This window comes from Piliocolobus tephrosceles, chromosome 1 (assembly GCF_002776525.5).
Source record: "Piliocolobus tephrosceles isolate RC106 chromosome 1, ASM277652v3, whole genome shotgun sequence".
NCBI lineage: Eukaryota > Metazoa > Chordata > Mammalia > Primates > Cercopithecidae > Piliocolobus > Piliocolobus tephrosceles.
The window spans coordinates 169,846,468-169,865,759 of NC_045434.1; the positions used below are offsets into that span (position 1 = coordinate 169,846,468).

Here is a 19,292-nt window from a genome sequence, read left to right on the forward strand (position 1 = left end):
TTACTTCTATCTATAATAACACAGCAACAGGCTGACCTCTCTTTTCCCCACAGTTCAAGAGACAGAAGAATGGTATGGTCATTAGGTAATCCTGTGGTAATATGTATGCCCAAGAGAAGGAACTGACAGACTGAGTGGATAAAGATGTTTTACATTACTATAGTCGCCCTTATCCATGGTTTCAGTTTCTGCGATTTCAGTTACCTGATGACAACCATAGTCCAAAAATATTAAATGGAAGATTCCAGAAATAAGTCATAAGCTTTAAATTGTGTGCCATTGTGAGTAATGTGGTGAAATCTCATGCTGTCCCACCTGGAATGTGAGTCATCCCTTTGTCCAGTGTATCCGTGCTGTACAGTATGTATGTATAGGAAAAAGCATAGCATATACAGGGTTAGTGGCAGTATCTGCAGGTTAAAACATCTACTGGTCTTGGTGCATACCCTCAGCAGATAAGGGGAGAGTACTGCACATAGATAAGGGGGATCTTTGACATACTTTCTCTTTGACATACTTTGAAGTATGGAGAAAAACCTCATCAAACTAATGTCCAATAGAGGCAGCACATCAGAATCACGGTTTTCGGTGTATAGATTCTAGAATCCTCTCTTGGTGCTCCATTGGATGGCTTTAGTCTTTCTCTGAAGAAAGCTAAGAAGAGAAGAGATGATGATGATGATGATGATGGCAGTAGTGCGTGTTCTTTCAGTTGGAGCTATTGCTGGTGTGGAGTGATGCAAATCGTATGCGGTAATAATAAAGCTGAAGATTGCAAGCATGCATTTGCCAGAAGTCATCTCAGTGGTTGATGCTGTAATTCTTTGTGTGTGTGTTTGTGTGTGTGTGTGTGTGTGTGTGACAGAATCATGCTCTGTCGCCCAGACTGGAGTGCAGTGGCGCGATCTCAGCTCATGCAACCTCAACCTCCTGGGTTCAAACAATTCTGCTGCCTCAGCCTCCCGAGTAGCTGGGATGACAGGCACCTGCCACCACGCCCGGCTAATTTTTTTTTTTTTTTTTTTGAGACAGTCTTGCTCTTGTTGCCCAGGCTGGAGTGCAGTGGCAGCATCTCGGCTCACTGCAAGCTCTGCCTCCTGGATTCAAGCCATTCTCCTGCCTCAGCCTCCCAAGTAGCTGGGACTACAGGTACCCGCCACCACGCCCAGCTAATTTTTTGTATTTTTAGTAGAGACAGGGTTTCAGCATGTTAGCCAGGATGGTCTCGAGCTCCTGACCTCATGATCTACCTCCCAAAGTGCTGGGATTACAGACATGAGCCGCCACACCTGGCCAACTTTTTGTAGGATTTTTGTTTTGCTGCTGTTTGATTCTGTCTTTATAGTCACGGATTTTTATTTGTTCATTGCCTGTGTTTAGAGTAGCTCCTCTCAGAGGCCTTTTTGTCATTCCTTTGCTGGCTGATAGCACCATTAGGAAATGGAGCAACCCCAGAAGAGCGGGTGTGTGGGCTGGAATTAGATTACTGCAGTTGGTCATGTGACCTTTGACAAACTCTTTAAGGTCCCCGTCACTTGATTTCTTTGCCTGAAAAGGGGGATAGCTGTAGTACCTACCTTGTAGAGTTATTAGAAGGATTAAAAATCGGCCGAGTGTGGTGGCTAACGCCTGTAATCCCAGCACTTTGGGAGGCCGAGGCAGGCAGATAACAAGGTCAGGAGATTGAGACCGTCCTGGCTAACACGGTGAAACCCCGTCTGTACTAAAAATGCAAAAAAAAATTAGCCGGGCATGGTGACAGGTGCCTGTAATCCCAGCTACTTGGGAGGCTGAGGCAGGATAATGGCGTGAACCTGGGAGGCAGAGCTTGCAGTGAGCCAAGATCAAGCCACTGCACCCCAGTCCAGCTGACAGAGTGAGACTCTGTCTCAAAAAAAAAAAAGGTAACACATGTTGGGCCAGGCACAGTGGATCATGCCTGTAATCCCAGCACTTTGAAAGGCCAAGGCGGGCGGATCACTTGAGGTCAATGGTTTGAGACCAGCCTGGCCAACATGGTGAAACCCCATCTTTACTAAAAATATAAAAATTAGCTAGGCGTGGTGGCACGGGCCTGTGGTCCCAGCTACTTGGGAGGTTGAGTCAGGAGAATCTCCTGAACCAGGGAGGCAGAGGTTGCAGTGAGCCGAGATCATGCCACTGCACTCCAGACTGGGGGAGAGAACAAGATTCCGTCTCAAAAAAAAAAAATAGAAAAATGTTGGCCGGACGTGGTGGCTTATGCCTGTGATTCCAGCACTTTGGGAGGCCAAGGTAGGCAGATCACATGAGGTCATGAGTTTGAGACCATCCTGGCCAACATGGTGAAACCTCGTCTCTACTAAAAATATAAAAATTAGCCAGGTAGGATGGCAGGCGCCTATAATCCCAGCTACTCAGGAGGCTGGGGCAGCAGAATCACTTGCACCCCGGAGACGGAGGTTGCAGTGAGCCAAGATGGAGCCACTGCACTCTAGCCTGGGTGACAGAGACTGTCTGAAAAAACAAAACAAAAAACGACACATGTCAAGGGCTAAGCACAAGGTGTCTGACACATAGGAATTGCCCAGTAAAGTGTCCTTGAGTTGTCTTAACCTTTCCCTTTCCACCGAATTCCTTCTAGATTCTGATCCTCCTCGTAAGAAACGTGCTCGAGTACAATGGTTTGTCCGATTCTGTGAAGTCCCTGCCTGTAAACGGCATTTGCTGGGCCGGAAGCCTGGTGCACAGGAAATATTCTGGTATGATTACCCGGCCTGTGACAGCAACATTAATGCGGAGACCATCATTGGCCTTGTTCGGGTAGGTGATGTCACAATCCTTGGTTCTACCTTGAAGTTTATCTCTGTCTGCCTCCTGAACTGCATGACCCCAGAAATATTACCGGCTCTAATTTACCCCATGGGGAATATATTATTTTCTGTCATCTTCTGTGCTTGCCTGCCTGTTTCATCTCAACAAATGTTTATTGAGAGCACATATCATGTGTTAGGAGCCTCCTGCAAGAAGTGACATTTGGGTTGTGACCTGAGGGATGAGCAGGAATTAGCAGATGTATCTCAGCCGGATGTTATATTTAGCTATGACTGTGGCATGCATAGAGCATTGTGAGGCTGAATATGCTGGCTTAAACGAGGACTGCACCCTTGAGTAAATCAGTACAAAGAGTGCTAGTTGCTACAGACAAATTTGTATGACAGGATTTCATAATAAATCAGGTGCTAATGAGCGGCTGGTTTGCACGCTGAAGTTTAAGTCACTGGTTATGAGTTTTTCCTGAAGTGACTTCAGGCTTCCCAACATGAGATTAGGTTGTGGCGTGAGGTGTGGTTGTATGCTGATTATGTGGTTCATTGAGCATTAGGGCAGAGACTTTCGTCCGGCATGATTATTGTAATTTATCTTTGAGTTAAATGAGCGAAGGAGAGAAAGCTAAAGGAGTGTGAGGCAGATGCAGGAGTTGAGGCAGCAGGATGAGTATACGCAGAGAGGCACAGGGCTTGGGGCATCTAGGCAGGAGCACAGTGGTGGGAATAGCAGGACTATTCCCACAGTGGTGGGAATAGCAGGACAAGACCACTTCAAGCAGTATTGTGCCCTCTGTAGGTAAAACGAGGCCAGATCTTAGAAGGCATTGAAAAAGTAGTTTAAGTAATTTGGTCTTGCAACAGTGGGAGTCATTATTGGCTGTTGAGCAGGAGAGCATGTTTAGATAAGTTGGCGGGGAAACTTGGCATAGGTGAACAGAATGGACTGGAAAAGAAAGCAATGGTAGGGTATAAGAATATCAGCTAGGAGGAATCTGTGAAAATAACCCAGGAGTGAGATGATGCATATTTCAACTAGGTTGATAATAATAGGAATTGAGAGGTGAACAATAAACATTTTTAAAAATGAAATGAATAATTTATATACTTCATTGATGTCTTTAAAGCCATTAATGATTAAATGAGTAAATACTCAGTAAATACTCATTATTCTTATGTGTTTTTCTAGCAGTATGTTATGCCATGTTTGTACCTCTTTAGATTGGAAAGGTAACATTTTAGGTACAGATGTGAACTTAAATGTTTTTAATTGTAGCTCTGATGGCATACTCCTTGGCTCTCTTGGGGCTCATCTCTTCCTGCTTACCTGTACTTCTGAATTCAGGTGATACCTTTAGCCCCAAAGGATGTGGTACCAACGAATCTGAAAAATGAGAAGACTCTCTTTGTGAAACTATCCTGGGATGAGAAGAAGTTCAGGCCACTGTCCTCAGAACTATTTGCGGAGTTGAATAAACCACTAGAGAGTGCAGCCAAGTGCCAGAAGCCCGTGGGAACAAAGAGTAAGAGTGCAGAAAGCCCTTCTTGGACCCCAGCAGAACATGTGGCCAAAAGGATTGAATCAAGGCACTCTGCCTCCAAATCTCGCCAAACTCCTACCCATCCTCTTACCCCAAGAGCCAGGAAGAGGCTGGAGCTTGGCAGTAAGTTGTGGAATGGATCACAGTGGGCAATACTGGGGCTAAAGGATTATGTGATAAAAATGTTCATTTATGGGACAGTATTGAGTTAGTGATCATAGTGCACTATAGCCTGGAACTCAAGTGATCAGGCTCAAGCAATCCTCCTGCCTCAGCCTCCCCAGTAGCGGGGACTACAAGGGTAGGTCACTGCACTTGGCTCTATTTTCTGGTTTTTTTGTTTTTGTTTTTTGAGACAGAGTCGTGCTGTGTCACCCAGGTTGGAATGCAATGGCACAATCACGATTTATTGTAGGCTTGACCTCCTGGGCTCAAATGATCCTCCTGCCTCAGTCTCCCAAGTAGCTGGGACTACACGTGCGTACCACTATCCCTGGCTAATTTTATTTTAATTTTTTGTAGCAAGAGGGTCTTGCCATGTTGCCCAGGCTGGTCTCAAACTCCTAGGCTCAAGTGATCCCCGCGCCTTGGCCTCCCGAAGTGCTGGGATTACAGGCATGAGCCACCATGCCCAGCTATCAGAGTTTGTGTTTCATTTTAAGACTTCACCCATTTTTTATTTAATTTTTTAAATATGTGAAACATTAATATCATTCGAGTCAAAACTACTTAAATCTACCTAGAAAAGCACTACTCCTTTCCTTGCCTTCCCACCCTGCTTACCCCACCTTCTATATGTTAATTAATTGTTTTACTTTCTGGTTTATCTTTCATATGTTTCGTTTTGGAAGAATCAGCAGATGTGTATGCATATATGTATACCTATGTACAGACACACATTTATTTTTCATTTTCTTACCAATGGGGTAGCATACTGGATATATTCTTTTCCAACTTGCTTTTTCCCCTTACAATGTATCTGAAACTCACTCCCCAGCCTTTCTGAGAGCTCATCGTCACTTGTTATATATAGTCATTCATCCTTTTTGAATTTTTTGTGTAGGTGTCAAGTTCTTCAAGTATAAGTTACTTGTATTCTTGATAGCTCTATAGTACACTATGTGTTTTAGGAGCTGAATGTAAAGTACAAAACAGTTAGAAAATGCAGCAAAAATGTTAACTAATCTGTAATACTACCTTCAGAAATGAAGGGGCTGACTGGGCCCGGTGGCTCACGCCTGTAATCCCAACACTTTTGGAGGCCGAGGCAGGTGGATCGACTGAGGTCAGGCATTCAAGACCAGCCTGGCCAACATGGTGAAACCCCGTCTCTACTAAAAATGCAAAAAATTAGCCGGGTGTGGCAGCGCGTGCCTGTAATCCCAGCTACCTGGGAGGCTGAGGCAGGAGAATCGCTTGAACCCAGGAGGCACAGGTTGCAGTGAGCTGAGATCACGCTATTGCACTCCAGCCTGGGCGACAGAGCGAGACTCTGTCTCAAAAAAAAGAAAAAAAAGAAACGAGGGGGTTTTTCTTTTTTTTTTTCCTTATGTCCTCTCTTTTTCGTCTTTCAACTCTGTTGAAATTTTACCTTTCTTTCAAGGTATATCTCAAAAGCCATCTTTATGAGCACTCGTGCTTCTGGACACTTATTTCACTTTATATAATATAGTAGGCAGTCTTGTATATCATCTGTTAGACTAGAGTGTTTTGTGTATTGGAACCAGGGTTGAGCCTCATTCAACTTTTGTTTAACCTTAGCCCCCGGCACACGTCTGCCTTTTTAACTGCTCAGTTGGTATCTGCAAATGGGCAGCTGGGGTCCTTGGTGCTGTGATCCTCGTGAGGGAGGAGCAATTCCACACAGTTTTGTGTATTCACAGAACCCAGTGGATTGTTCCCAGGAACCCCACTTCTCTCCATTGGCAGATATAATCTGGGTTATTGTGCTATCAACTAATCACTGTTACTTGATAGCATCTCTAGTATAAATTTCTTCAAATGTCATTGAGTTAGGGTTGAAGGCATGTGATGTTACCCCAGTTGAGACCCACTGTTCTGATAGGTTATTTCAGGGAAACCTGTTAGAGATGAGAGAAGACTTACCCCATTTATCTGCAAAAACTGAATTAAAAGTTGACTTATGGTTCTAACTAGGAAAATCACTCCTAAAATTTAGGTGAGAGATGAAAAATTATTAGCGCTACCCGGGCTGGAGAAAGAAAGCCTGGAATGATTAAAAATATAGCTAATTCATGTTTTACGTATAACTCAGTGGCAGAATTTGGCTGTAATGAGATTGCGGGTTTGTATGTTGTTAGGTAAAAAACTTACACATTGTCTGTGGTGATTTATCTTGGGCTTAGGTAACCCTCAGATGTCCCAGCAGACTTCACGTCCCTCCTTGGATTCTCCAGGAAGAATGAAACGGAAAGTGGCCTTCTCGGAGATCACCTCACCTTCTAAGAGATCTCAGCCTGATAAACTTCAGACCTTGTCTCCAGCTCTGAAAGCCCCAGAGAAAACCAGAGAGACTGGACTCTGTTATACTGAGGATGATGAGGCTTCACCCAAACGTTGCATAATCCTGAGAACCCGAATTCCAGCTTCGAAAACCATAGACATTAAAGAGGAGAGAATACTTACCCCTATCAGAGGGGGACAGAAATCTTCAGTGATGCCATCCGTGATTCTGAAACCAGAAAACATCAAAAAGAGGTGACCAGGGACATTACCCACAGAGCAAATTGAAATCCTTCACATCATGTGAAGTGTGTGGGTCATAGTCTAAAAAGTTAGAACAGTAGTTGAAAAACGAATGTCACAGAATGATTGGGGAGCTTTCTTAAAATACAGATTTCTAGGCCTCTTCCCACACCTGGTGAGTCAGACTCCAAGCACTGGTCCTAGGAATCTATATTTGGAAATGCTATTCAGATGATTCCAATATACTGAGCTGTTATTTGGGGATCATTGCTATAGAAGATAACTTCCCAAACCTGCATTGCTATCCAGTTTGGGACTTCATTAGTTCCTGTGGCTTTTTGCCACATTTTAACAGTCATTTTTTAAGGCAGTTTTTCGTTGTTGTTGTTTAATTTTATTTCAATAGTTTTTGGGGAACAGGTGGTTTTTGGTTACAGGGATAAGTTTTTAAGTGGTGATTTCTGAGGTTTTGGTGCACTTGTCACCTGACCAGTGTACATTGTACCCAATATGTAGTCTTTTATTTCTCACCCCGCTTCCACCCTTCCCCTTGAGTCCCCAAAGTCCCTTATATCATTCTTATGCCTATGCATCCTCATAGCTTAGCTCCCACTTATAAGTGAGGATATGTGATATTTGATTTTTCCATTCCCAAGTTACTTCACTTAGAATAATGGTCTCAACTCCATCCAAGTTGCTGGAAATGCCATTATTTCATTGCTTTATGGCTGAGTAGTATTCCATGGTAAATATATACCACATTTTCTTCATCCACTCGTTGGTTGATGGGCATTTAGGCTGGTTCCATATTTTTACCATTGCAAATTGTGCTGCTATAAACATGCGTGTGCATGTGTCTTTTTTTAATATAATGACTTCTTTTCCTTTGGGTAGATACCCAGAAGTGGGATTGCTGAATCAAATGGTGGATCTACTTTTAGTTCTTTAAGGAATCTCCACAGCGTTTTCTATAGTGGTTGTACAAGTGTACATTCCCACCATCAGTGTGGAAGTGTTCCTTGTTCACTGCCTCCACACTAACATCTGTTATTTTTTGCTTTTTAAATTATGGCCATTCTAACAGGAATAAGGTGGTATTTCATTGTGGTTTTAATTTGCATTTCCCTGATAATTAGTGCTGTTGAATATTTTTTTCATATGTTTGCTGGCTGTTTCTATACCTTCTTTTGAGAATTGTCTATTCATGTCCTTTGCCTACTTTTTTTCCCTTTTGTTTTTTTTTGAGAGGGAGTCTTGATCTGTTGCCCAGGCTAGAGTTCAGTGGTGCGAACTTGGCTCGCTACAACCTCTACCTCCTGAGTTCTAGCAATTCTCCTGCCTCAACCTCCTGAGTAGCTGGGACTACAGGCACTTGCTACCACGCCTGACTAATTTTTGTATTTTAGTAGAGGCGGGATTTCACCATGTTGGCCAGGCTAGTCTCAAACTCCTACCTCAAGTGATCGACTCACCTCAGCCTCCCAGAGTGCTGGGATTACAGGTGTGAGCCACCGCACCTGGCTTTTTGCCCACTTTTTGATGGGATTATTTGTTTTTTTCTTGCTGATTTGTTTGAGTTCCTTGTAGATTCTGGATATTGGTCCTTTGTTGGATGCATAGTTTGCAAATATTTTCTCCCACCCTGTGGATTGTCTGTTTAGAGTCTGCTGATTATTTCTTTTGCTGTGCAGAAGCTTTTTAGTATCATTAGGTCCCATTTATTTATTGTTGTTTTTGTTGCATTTGCTTTTGCTTTCTAAGTCATGAATTCTTTGCCTAACAATGTCTAGAAGACTTTTTCCAGTGTTAGAATTTCTTTTTTCTAGATTTTTTTTTCTTTTTTTGAGACAGAGTCTCACTCTGACGCCCAGGCTGGAGTACAGTGGCATGATCTCGGCTCACTGCAACCTCTGCCTCCCAGGTTCAAGCAATTCTTCTGCTTCAGCCTCCCAAGTAGCTGGGACTACCGGCGCGTGCCACCACGCCTGGCTAATTTTTGTATTTTTGGTAAAGACGGGGTTTCACCATATTGGCCAGACTGGTCTTGAACTCCTGACCTTGTGATCCACCTGCCTCAGCCTCCCAAAGTACTGAGATTACAGGCATGAACCACCACGCCTACCCATTATCTTCTAGAATTTTTATGGTTTCAGGTTTTAGATTTAAGTCTCTGATCCATCTTGAGTTGATTTTTGTATAAGATGAGAGATGAGGATCTGGTTTCATTCTTCCTCTTTGTTTTTTTTTTTTTTTTTTTTTCCTTTTTTTGGAGACAGAGTTTCACTCATGTTGTCCAGGCTGGAGTGCAGTGGCACGATCTTGGATTACTGCAACCTCACGGGTTCAAGCAATTCTCCTGCCTCAGCCTCCCGAGTAGCTGGGATTACAGGCATCTGCCACCGCCCAGCTAACTTTTTGTATTTTGGAGACTAATCTCTCAAACTCCTGACCTCAGGTGATCTGCCCACTTCGACCTCCCAAAGTGCTGGTATTACAGGCATGAGCCACCACGGCTGGCCCCAGTTTCATTCTTCTACATGTGGCTTGCCAATTATTCCAGCGCCATTTGTTGAATAGGGTGTCCTTTTCCCACTTTATGTTTTTGTTTGCTTTGTCAAAGATCAGTTGGCTGTATTTGGCTTTATTTCTGGGTTCTCTGTTCTGTTCCATTGGTCTACGTGCCTGTTTTTATACCAGTACCATTTTGTTTTGGTGACTATATCCTTGAAGTTATAGTTTGAAGTCAGGTAATGTGATGCCTCCAGATTTTTCTTTTTGCTTAGTATTGCTTTGTCTATGCGGGCTTTCTTTTTTGGTCCATATGAATTTTAGTATTTTTTTTTAGTTCTGTGAAGAATGATGATAGTATTTTGATAGGAATTGCATTGAACATGTTGAATCTGTAGATTGCTTTTGCAGTGTGGTCATTTCACAATATTGATTCTACCCATCCATGAGCATGGGATGTGTTTCCATTTGTTTGTGTCATCTATGATTTCTTTCAGCAATGTATCAGATCTAGGACCTTTTTGGATGAGTCTTTAGGGTTTTCTAGGTATATGATCGTATCATTGGTGAACATTAACAGTTTGATACTCTTTTTTAATTCGGATGCCCTTTATTTCTTTGTCTCGTCTGATTGCTCTGGCTAGGACTCATTTTTTAACTGGAGACTATTCTCAAATACAAACTGTACAAAAAGATAAGACATTTAGAACAAACTTTGCTGTACAAATAAAAATGCAACAAGCCAGAAGTTACAATTTGTAGTATTTGCTACCTAGAAACTTCAGCACCTGTTCCATAATAGGTTGCTCAATAAATGCTTTATATTGAATATACAGCTGCATTTCTGCTAACCCTCAGCCTGTGTGGATAGTAAATTCATACATGCATCAGAAACAAAAAAGGACAAGCACCTCTCCCTGGGAGTAGTATATTTTGGTTTCTAGTTGGGGAGGTGGTGAGTCTGATTTAAATAAGCTTAAGGCAGACTTTGAACTCTGGGTTTGAGTCAAGCTTCAGTTATAACTTTTTAGTTACAATTTTTTGCCAACTTTTTAGCAAAAAGAAAGTTTGGTCTTTTCAAAGTATATATAAAAAGACTGGGAGCCAATAAGGCCACTTGACTATCTTCTAGTGCCTTTTGGACACTCTGGTGTCCAAAACTGCTTCCCATGACCTCGCTGTGATTTCTTGTAGGGATGCAAAAGAAACAGAAGCTCAGAATGAAGCCACCTCTACTCTCCATCGTATCCGCAGAAAGAGTTCTGTCTTGTCCATGAACCGGATTAGGCAGCAGCTTCGGTAAGACTACTGCTTGGCAGGCAGAGAAACATTGCTGCCATCTCTGATATCTATACTCTTATCTCTTAAAGCGTCTTATACTGTTTATTTGCCAATCCATTGAAATTGACCTTTTACCTAGCATGTCTGGAATTATGTTAAGTTTCAGATAATTGTCTTAGTTTGAAGGGGCAAGAAATACTTGCTGGGCTTAGGTGGCTCCCATCCCTAATCATCATGTCCAGCAAGACTGGTGGTGGGAGGGGGTGCCTAAGAGCATGAACTTGGATTCTGAGAGATCTGGATTTGAACCTGGGCTTTGTCATTTACTATCTGTGTGACCTTGGGAAGGCAAATTTACCTTTCTAAGTCTGAAATTCCTCATCTACACAATATAATAGTAAAAATGTCATAAATTTGTTGAGGGATTTAATGAGATAATATAAATAATGCTCCTAACAGAGTGTCTCAGTAGCAAGCACCCATGTTGTCTGGTCACAAGGACCCTGCAATGCTTGTAATCCACACTAACGTTACGGAGTTCTTCTTATTTAGACTTGAACACTGAGTAGCAAAAAATACGTCCCTACCATTTAGGTTTCTAGGACATAGTAAAAGTGACCAAGAAGAGAAAGAGTATCTGCCAGCAGCAGAGATTTCAGAATCTAGCAGTGACGAAGAAGAGGCTTCCACACCGCCCCTTCCAAGGAGAACACCCAGAACTGTGTCCAGGAACCTGCGATCTTCCTTGAAGTCATCCTTACATACCCCCACGAAGATGCCAAAGAAAAGTGTAAGGTTCTACTAGGTTTACTTCCCATCGAAGCATCCCTCTCTTAGTTTAAAAGTTACAAATGCTGAGGTCACAGATTAGTAATAGCTGGAATCTGAGGACAGGTCTATTATATTCAATGCTATTCCTTGTGGAATATTCATGGAGAAAGGGACCTAAGTGAACACTAGGACTGAAAATGAATCTACTAGAGAGTGATTTTTGAGTTAAATCCCTTTTACGGTACAGAATCAGACGGCCAAGAGCCGAACTTCCTGAGGGAAGTACAAGACCCACTCCTCTTTGCATCTCCCACGGAGCACTGGCAGAGTGGGTATCGCACGTATGGCCACAGAGCCGTGGTGTTAGCTTTGTTGTCCCACTTGACACACCTGAGAAACCGGGAGTGCTACTTACATATTGGTAACAAATCGTGTCACAGCAAGATGGAAGGAGGAGACCGATGGACATCTTTTCTGCTTCCTGTGGAACTTTAGCAGAAACACCGGAAAGGTATTCAGATCAGGGTCTTCTGATGTTTGAGTGTGCTTGAGAAATGTTTGAATTAAAGTTAAATTGAGAGAGCATCTTATTCTTTGGAACGCAATTGGGAAGTCTTAATTAGAACACTTTCTAAAGCTGATGTCCATTTTTCCACATGAAGATGTGATTTGGCTTGGGTTGAAATCAAAGAAAAATCTCGGCTAGGCACGGTGGCTCACGCCTGTAATCCCAGCACTTTGGGAGGCCGAGGTGGACAGATCGCTTGAGGTCAGGAGTTCAAGACCAGCCTGGCCAACATGGTGAAACCCTGTCTGTGCTAAAAATACAAAAATTAGCTGGGCTAATGGTGGCAGGTGCCTGTAATCCCAGCTACTCTGGAGGCTGAGGCGGGAGAATCACTTGAACCTGGGAGGCGGAGGTTTCAATGAGCTGAGGTGGCACCATAGCACTCTAGCCTGGGCGTCAGAGTGAGACTATCTCAAGAAAAAAGAAAAGTCTCTAGGGAAAGAAATCCAGTAGATCAGTAGTCCCCAGCCCTTTTGGCACCAGGGACCCCCTTTGTGGAAGACAAATTTTCTACAGATGGCAGGGACTTGGGGGGATGGTTTCGGGATGAAATTGTTCTACCCCAGATCTCCAGGCATTAGATTCTCATAAGGAGTGTGCAGCCTAGATCCCTTGCACACGCAGTTCACAATAGGGTTCACACTCCTGTGAGAATCGAATGCCTCTGCTGCTCTAGCAGAAGGCAGAGCTCAGGGGGTAATGCTCACCCGCCCACCACTCTTCCTCCTGCTGTGTGTCCTGGTTCCTGACAGGCCTCTGGTTTGATTGTGCCTCCTCGCCCCAACCCAAAAGTAGGGATATAAGGTGTAGGGTACCTTCAGCATAATAAAAGGCAGAAGCCCATCTGGTTTCTTGATACCTTCTCAGCAAGGCCTTGTCAGTTCTTTTCTGTTTTCTCCAAAATCAATAAATGTAAAGACCTTTTTTTTTTTTTTTTTTTTTTGAGACAAGGTCTTGCTCTGTCTGTTGCCCAGGCTGGAGTGCAGTGGTGCAATCTCAGCTCACTGTAGCCTCAACCTCCCAGGCTCAAGCGATCCTTCCACCTCAGCCTCCCTAGTAGCTGGGACTACAGGGGTGTGCCATCATGCCTAGCTAATTTAGAGGGGGCTTTCACCTCTGTGTTGCCCAGGCTGGCCTCGAACTGCGAGTTTAAGCAGTCCTCCTGCCTCAGCCTTCCAAAGTGCTGGGATTACAGGTGTGCGTCACCGCACCAGCCTGTAAAGCCTTTTAAACAGATAGAGTTTAAGTGCTTTCTGCCTCAGGAGGAAGTGGAGAGATTGTTCTCTCTCTAGCCAGGCTGAAAACAGAGGGTGGGTAGAGTGAAATGCCGCATAGGAGAGAATGCTTTGTAGAAATTCCATGAAGATGAGGGAAGCAGCAGCAGGCCTGCTCCAGCAAGCCATGAGCAAGGAAGAAGACAGAGGGCTGTTAGACTAGACTAAGCAGTGATCTGGGGGTTTGGAGGGGAAAAATCTGCGAGGGTTTCAAGTCCCACACCGTGGGCCATGGAAGTCCTGGGCTGATGCTTGACCATATCTTCAAATAAGCCCAGAGAAAGATCTTAGGAATCAAGCGTAGTTTATGCTTTCTCTTCTCTTCTGTATTTGGGCAGAGGAGTTAGGGTTTCTTAAGCATTTCTCGTCTTTCAAGATAATATTTTACTTTTAAATAGTATTTCATCCAAACTTAATTCTTTCCTCAGACTGACAATGTTATAAATCCTGATGCTATATATACATTAGAAAAAAGAAACCACGTTGGGACGATGAACAAAGTTTATGCAATGTGAGGTGAGAGAGGAAGAGTCGTGGTCCTTTATCCAGGAAGGAACTAAGAGGAATTCACCACCTCTCTTCCTTTTATCAGATCAGCACAAATCACATAAGCCGGTGTGTCCTGGATGGTGTTTTGCTTTTTCTTTGTGAAATACGTTCTCTGTTTTGAATACAGCTCAAGCCTAAAACACCACGTTGTGCCACTCCTCAGATCCGTAGTCGAAGCCTGGCTGCCCAGGAGCCAGCCAGTGTGCTGGAGGAAGCCCGACTGAGGTACTGCTGCTCTTGATTCCCTTTCAGAGAGGCAGGAACCATGCGGCCTCTGCTTTCATTCACATGAAATGGGAGTGATTAGCAGTCACTGGTCTACCAAATAAAGGTAGATACACTACGTGTCTACACTTTTACCTATCTAGGTAAAGTGAGTGTGTGTATTTAGGAAAAAGAAACCTCTCAAGCAGCATCTGGGTCAGCCAATGTGGACAGGTCCTGGGAGGATTGACCTTCCCGTCTACTGCCATCATTTCTGCAGGGATGGAAGATGATTAGTCAGGACAGTGCCTCATTGTTATGATGCCCTTTAGAACCATATGGAGACTTTCATATAAGTCTGGATCCTGTCAGAAATCAAGCAAAATCTGAATCTCCTATGGGATGAGGTCCACCCAAGTGATTTGGTTGGAGAAATGGAGGCCAAGGATTATGAGGCTAAATGGAGGGATTTGAAAATGAAGGGATTCTCTGGCATTTGAAATTGAGTTTTCATGTAGAAACATAGACAAGAAACCGTAATCATTTTCCATTGATTAATGAGTAGATGGTTGGGGAATGTTCCTAAAGTCTTCCTTTTCTCCTATTTACCACCAATGGTAGGCTACACATTTCTGCTGTACCTGAGTCTCTTCCCTGTCGGGAACAGGAATTCCAAGACATCTACAACTTTGTGGAAAGCAAACTCCTTGACCATACTGGAGGGTGAGTCATGTGAGGCAGGCAGGGTAGTTTGGGAAATAAGACCCCTGCTAGTAGAGTGCCTTGGGTGTTACTGTTCAGCCGTACAGGCTTTCTCCAGTATCAGCAGACTACACCAAATCGTTGCTGAAGCCTAAAGCTTCTGAAACATTTGTTGCCAAAGTAATCCTATAGGAACAGAAATGTTGCCTTTCAGAAAGAATGAAACTGGCCTTCTTTGAGTAGGCAGTTTGCATATAGCATTACTTGTGGAATGAATGATTCTATATAAGCAGGTCCTACTCTGGCCAGCTTCCAAGGATGGTCCCTACTGCCCCCACCTCCACATTTCAAGGGTCTTGGTCCTTCCCTCAGTATACATTCCCACACTCCTAACTGATTATAGCATGTAGTGGCTGGCTGAGACCTACCCCACGGGTTTTCCCCTCTTGCTCTAGGTGCATGTACATCTCTGGTGTCCCTGGGACAGGAAAGACTGCTACTGTGCATGAGGTGATGCGCTGCCTGCAGCAGGCAGCCCAAGCCAATGATGTGCCTCCCTTTCAATACATTGAGGTCAATGGCATGAAGCTGACGGAGCCCCACCAAGTCTATGTGCAAATCTTGCAGGTAAGCAGAGCTGTTTAGGCTTTTTGGAAAATACTGTTTCTTCGTGGCACATGAAAAAGGAAAGAGTTACTTAATTTTGTGTGTATTACATGTTCATGATATACCAGGCAGTGTCCTTTCTGTAGAGGTAGCAAGGGCAGGGAAAGCAGAATTCTTACCCTAGGGGACTTCAAAGTCTAGGAGCTGGGTAATGACTACAAGCCAGGAAGCCAGTACTTTTCCACATGGTGAAAACTGTGAGCTCACAAGTAGCAGTGTAGCAACATGGAAAAGGGGTCCATGGCAGGCCAGAGGTTGAGTCTTGCTGTTTCGTCCATGGGCTGTTATTTTGGAGCAGGTAGCATCCAGTTATAGAATTATGTAATAGTGATTTTAAGGGGGCTTCTGGCCCAGCCTGTGGCTCATTTGCATTTCAAACTCACACACTTTCTTTATCTTCTCTTTTGGCGCCTTCTCTTGTCCTTCCAAGTTAAGATTAAGACTAGATTGGGAGGCAGAACATAGGATACCGAAGTCCTCAGGCTAAATGCCTCCCTCCATTTACAGATTTAACTTTAATCCCAGAGGAGTAAGATCCTTACTTTATTGGATCTTAGGAGTAAGATCCTTACTTTATCCACACAGTTCTCACAACTGTGTTTCTCCTAATGCAGAAGCTAACAGGCCAAAAAGCAACAGCTAACCACGCAGCAGAACTGCTGGCAAAGCGATTCTGCACCCGAGGGTCTCCTCAGGAAACCACCGTCCTGCTTGTGGATGAGGTGAGGCGCCCATGGGAGGACAGGAGAAGAAATGGGACTGTCCCTTACGTTTCAGGAGCAAGTGCTGGGTGGAAGGGAGGAAAGTCCTGGCTCCTTTCTCTATTCTTATGAGCCATTTTCTGGTGCTGAAAGGCATGTGTCAATGGACTGCTTTGGTGCTATGATCTGGGAAACATACAGCTAAAGCAGTGGTTATACGTCTTCATTCTGAAGCCCCAGCTCAGTCTCTGTGATTGACTCTGCATCTCTCTCCTTTTCCCTGGCAGCTCGACCTTCTGTGGACTCACAAACAAGACATAATGTACAATCTCTTTGACTGGCCCACTCATAAGGAGGCCCGGCTTGTGGTCCTGACAATTGCCAACACAATGGACCTGCCAGAGCGAATCATGCTGAATCGGGTGTCCAGCCGACTGGTAGGTTCTAGGGCAGTTCCCATGCTGTTATTACAGATCTGTAAGCTTGGCCAAGAAGTTCTGCAAAAATGGTCCAGGTGTGGTGGCTCACGTCTGTAAACTCAGCACTTTGGGAGGCCAAGGTGGGGGGACCACTTGAGGTCAGGAGTTCAAGACCAGCCTGGCCAACATGGCAAAACCCCATCTCTACTAAAAATATAAAAATTAGCCAGGTGTGGTGGTGCGTGCCTGTAGTCCCACTTAATCGGGAAGCTGAGGCAGGAGAATTGCTTGAACTCTAGAGGCAGAGGTTGCAGTGAGTTGAGATCATGCCACTGCACTCCAGCCTGGCGACAGAGCCAGACTCCGTCCCCCCAAAAAAAAGTTCTGCAAAAACGAATACTGAAATGGTACATTGAGAAATGTGATTTCTGCAATGCTTATAGTTTCTATGTTAGAATATATCACCATTGCATGATTTTCTGCAAACATCATATCTTGGTGTTCTGCTACCCGTGGACTTTTAAACTGCACCAAGCCATGGAGGTTTAATTATTTTAAAAAATGTTTTAGGCTAGGCGCAGTGGCTCACGCCTATAATCCCAGCACTTTGGGAGGCCAAGGCTGGCGGATAACCTGAGGTCAGGAGTTCGAGACCAGCCTGACCAACATGGAGAAACCCTATCTCTACTAAACATACAAAAATTAGCCAGGTGTGGTGGGACACGCCTGTAGTCCCAGCTACTTGGGAGGCTGCGGCAGGAGAATCGCTTGAACCCAGGAGGTGGAGGTTGCAGCGAGCCGAGATCACGCCACTATACTCCAGCCTGGGCAACAAGAGTGAAACTCTGTCTCAAAAAAAAACGTTTTAGCACTTATAACCTGCCAGGCAGTGTTAGGTACTTGGAATAGTGCAATAAACCAGGCAGATGCAATGTCTGCCCTCACGGGCCCTGCAGTTCAGCAGGAAGCACAACAAGAAATCATGAAGAGCCTGGTAAGTGAAGCCAAGTGCAGTGACAATGTATAGCATAGATCTGAAGATTCTCTCACCCACTTCAATTAAAGCACCTCAACTTTTATCTACTTCCAAATGATTCTGATAGAATCAAAGGTCCTTAGACTGGGTGCGGTGGCTCATGCCTGTAATCCCAGTTTGGGCCGAGCATAGTCGCTCACACCTGTAATCCCAGCACTTTGGGAGGCCGAGGCAGGTGGATCACGAGGTCAGGAGATCGAGACCATCCTGGCTAACACGGTGAAACCCTGTCTCTACTAAAAATACAAAAAATATATCTGGGTGTGGTGGTGGGTGCCTGTAGTCCCAGCTACTTGGGAGGCTGAGACAGGAGAATGGCATGAACCCAGGACGTGGAGCTTGCAGTGAGCCAAGATCATGCCACAGCACTCCAGCCTGGGCAACAGGCTCAAAAGAAAAAGGAAAAGAAGAAAAAAAGAATCAAAGGTCCTTAAATGAAATGAAAAAATAGTTCGAGAACCACTGCCCTGCAGGACACCACTGGTTATTGTCAGTAAAGGCAGTGGTAGTCTAGGTATGAAATGTGTAATTTGTTATATGGGACCTGGGAATCGGGTTTGGGGGCCCAAGGGTGACTTTCCACCTGGATAATCAGTGGGCAATCAGCGAACTTATTCCTCTGTCGTTTTTGGTTCCCCAGGGTCTTACCAGGATGTCCTTCCAGCCCTACACATACAGCCAGCTACAGCAGATCCTAAGGTCCCGGCTCAAGCAGCTAAAGGCCTTTGAGGATGATGCCATCCAGCTGGTAGCCAGGAAGGTAAGTCCTGCACCCATAAATCAGTCAGCACATCTTTGCTGAGTACCTGCTTAGTATGAGGCCCTATGCTGGATGCTCTGAGGATGGAGAGAAATTTAGAAAGTCCTACAAACATATAAAAAAAGAGAGACAAGATTCCAAGAAATACCTTAGCCTTGTTATTTTATGATTGATTAGAGGGCCATAAGTATTGTGGGTTTATATGCAAGCTAATATGAATTGATTCAGGGAGCAAGCAGTTTTGCATGATGAAAGGGACAATATGGTCAGGTAGACAAACCTGGTCCGAGTTCTGGCTCTAACGCTTAGTAGGCATGCAGAAGGTTATAGCAAAGTTACTTAAAAATTTCCTGAGCCTCAGTTTTCTTCTCTGAAGAAGAATGGGAGTACTTACCTCATAGGGTCATTGTGAAAATATAACAAGACCATGTCTATAACATGCCCAGCAAGGCACACTCTCCAGGCTAGATTTGAGTTATTAGATGCCCCTCCCCTCCAAGTCTAATAGGAGAATGCTCCCTGAGAGTTCACCATAGACTAGTCTCCCTGGCTGCTGAGGAACAAAGTAGGTTAAAAGTCTGCCTCAAGTTGAAAGAAAGAAAGAAAACCCGTATATCCACAAGTATTTCAGCACATAAAAGAATTATACACTTATTTATAGTTTCCTCTTGCCGACACACTGTTCACCCTGAGTGGCTGTAGCAGCAGCACATGACTGTGATCCCGCTCAAAACTGGCTACTATATTAGGGACTGGGGTCAGAGGTGAGCCAGCTGTGTGCCTGTCTCCAGGCTTTGCT

At 44.3% G+C, this 19,292-nt stretch overlaps 1 protein-coding gene across 1 annotated transcript in view; it reads left to right on the plus strand.

Moving 5' to 3' along the window:
• The window catches only part of ORC1 (origin recognition complex subunit 1), a 32,606-nt gene that overhangs the window by 4,321 nt on the left and 8,993 nt on the right, over positions 1 to 19,292 (plus strand). The window contains exons 4-14 of the mRNA XM_023188590.1: positions 2,624 to 2,802; positions 4,153 to 4,471; positions 6,715 to 7,066; positions 10,757 to 10,861; positions 11,438 to 11,633; positions 14,133 to 14,230; positions 14,831 to 14,932; positions 15,367 to 15,538; positions 16,192 to 16,299; positions 16,566 to 16,715; positions 18,374 to 18,493. Of these exons, the coding sequence (XP_023044358.1) occupies positions 2,624 to 2,802; positions 4,153 to 4,471; positions 6,715 to 7,066; positions 10,757 to 10,861; positions 11,438 to 11,633; positions 14,133 to 14,230; positions 14,831 to 14,932; positions 15,367 to 15,538; positions 16,192 to 16,299; positions 16,566 to 16,715; positions 18,374 to 18,493 (1,901 nt within the window). The remainder of the gene's footprint in view (positions 1 to 2,623; positions 2,803 to 4,152; positions 4,472 to 6,714; positions 7,067 to 10,756; positions 10,862 to 11,437; positions 11,634 to 14,132; positions 14,231 to 14,830; positions 14,933 to 15,366; positions 15,539 to 16,191; positions 16,300 to 16,565; positions 16,716 to 18,373; positions 18,494 to 19,292) is intronic.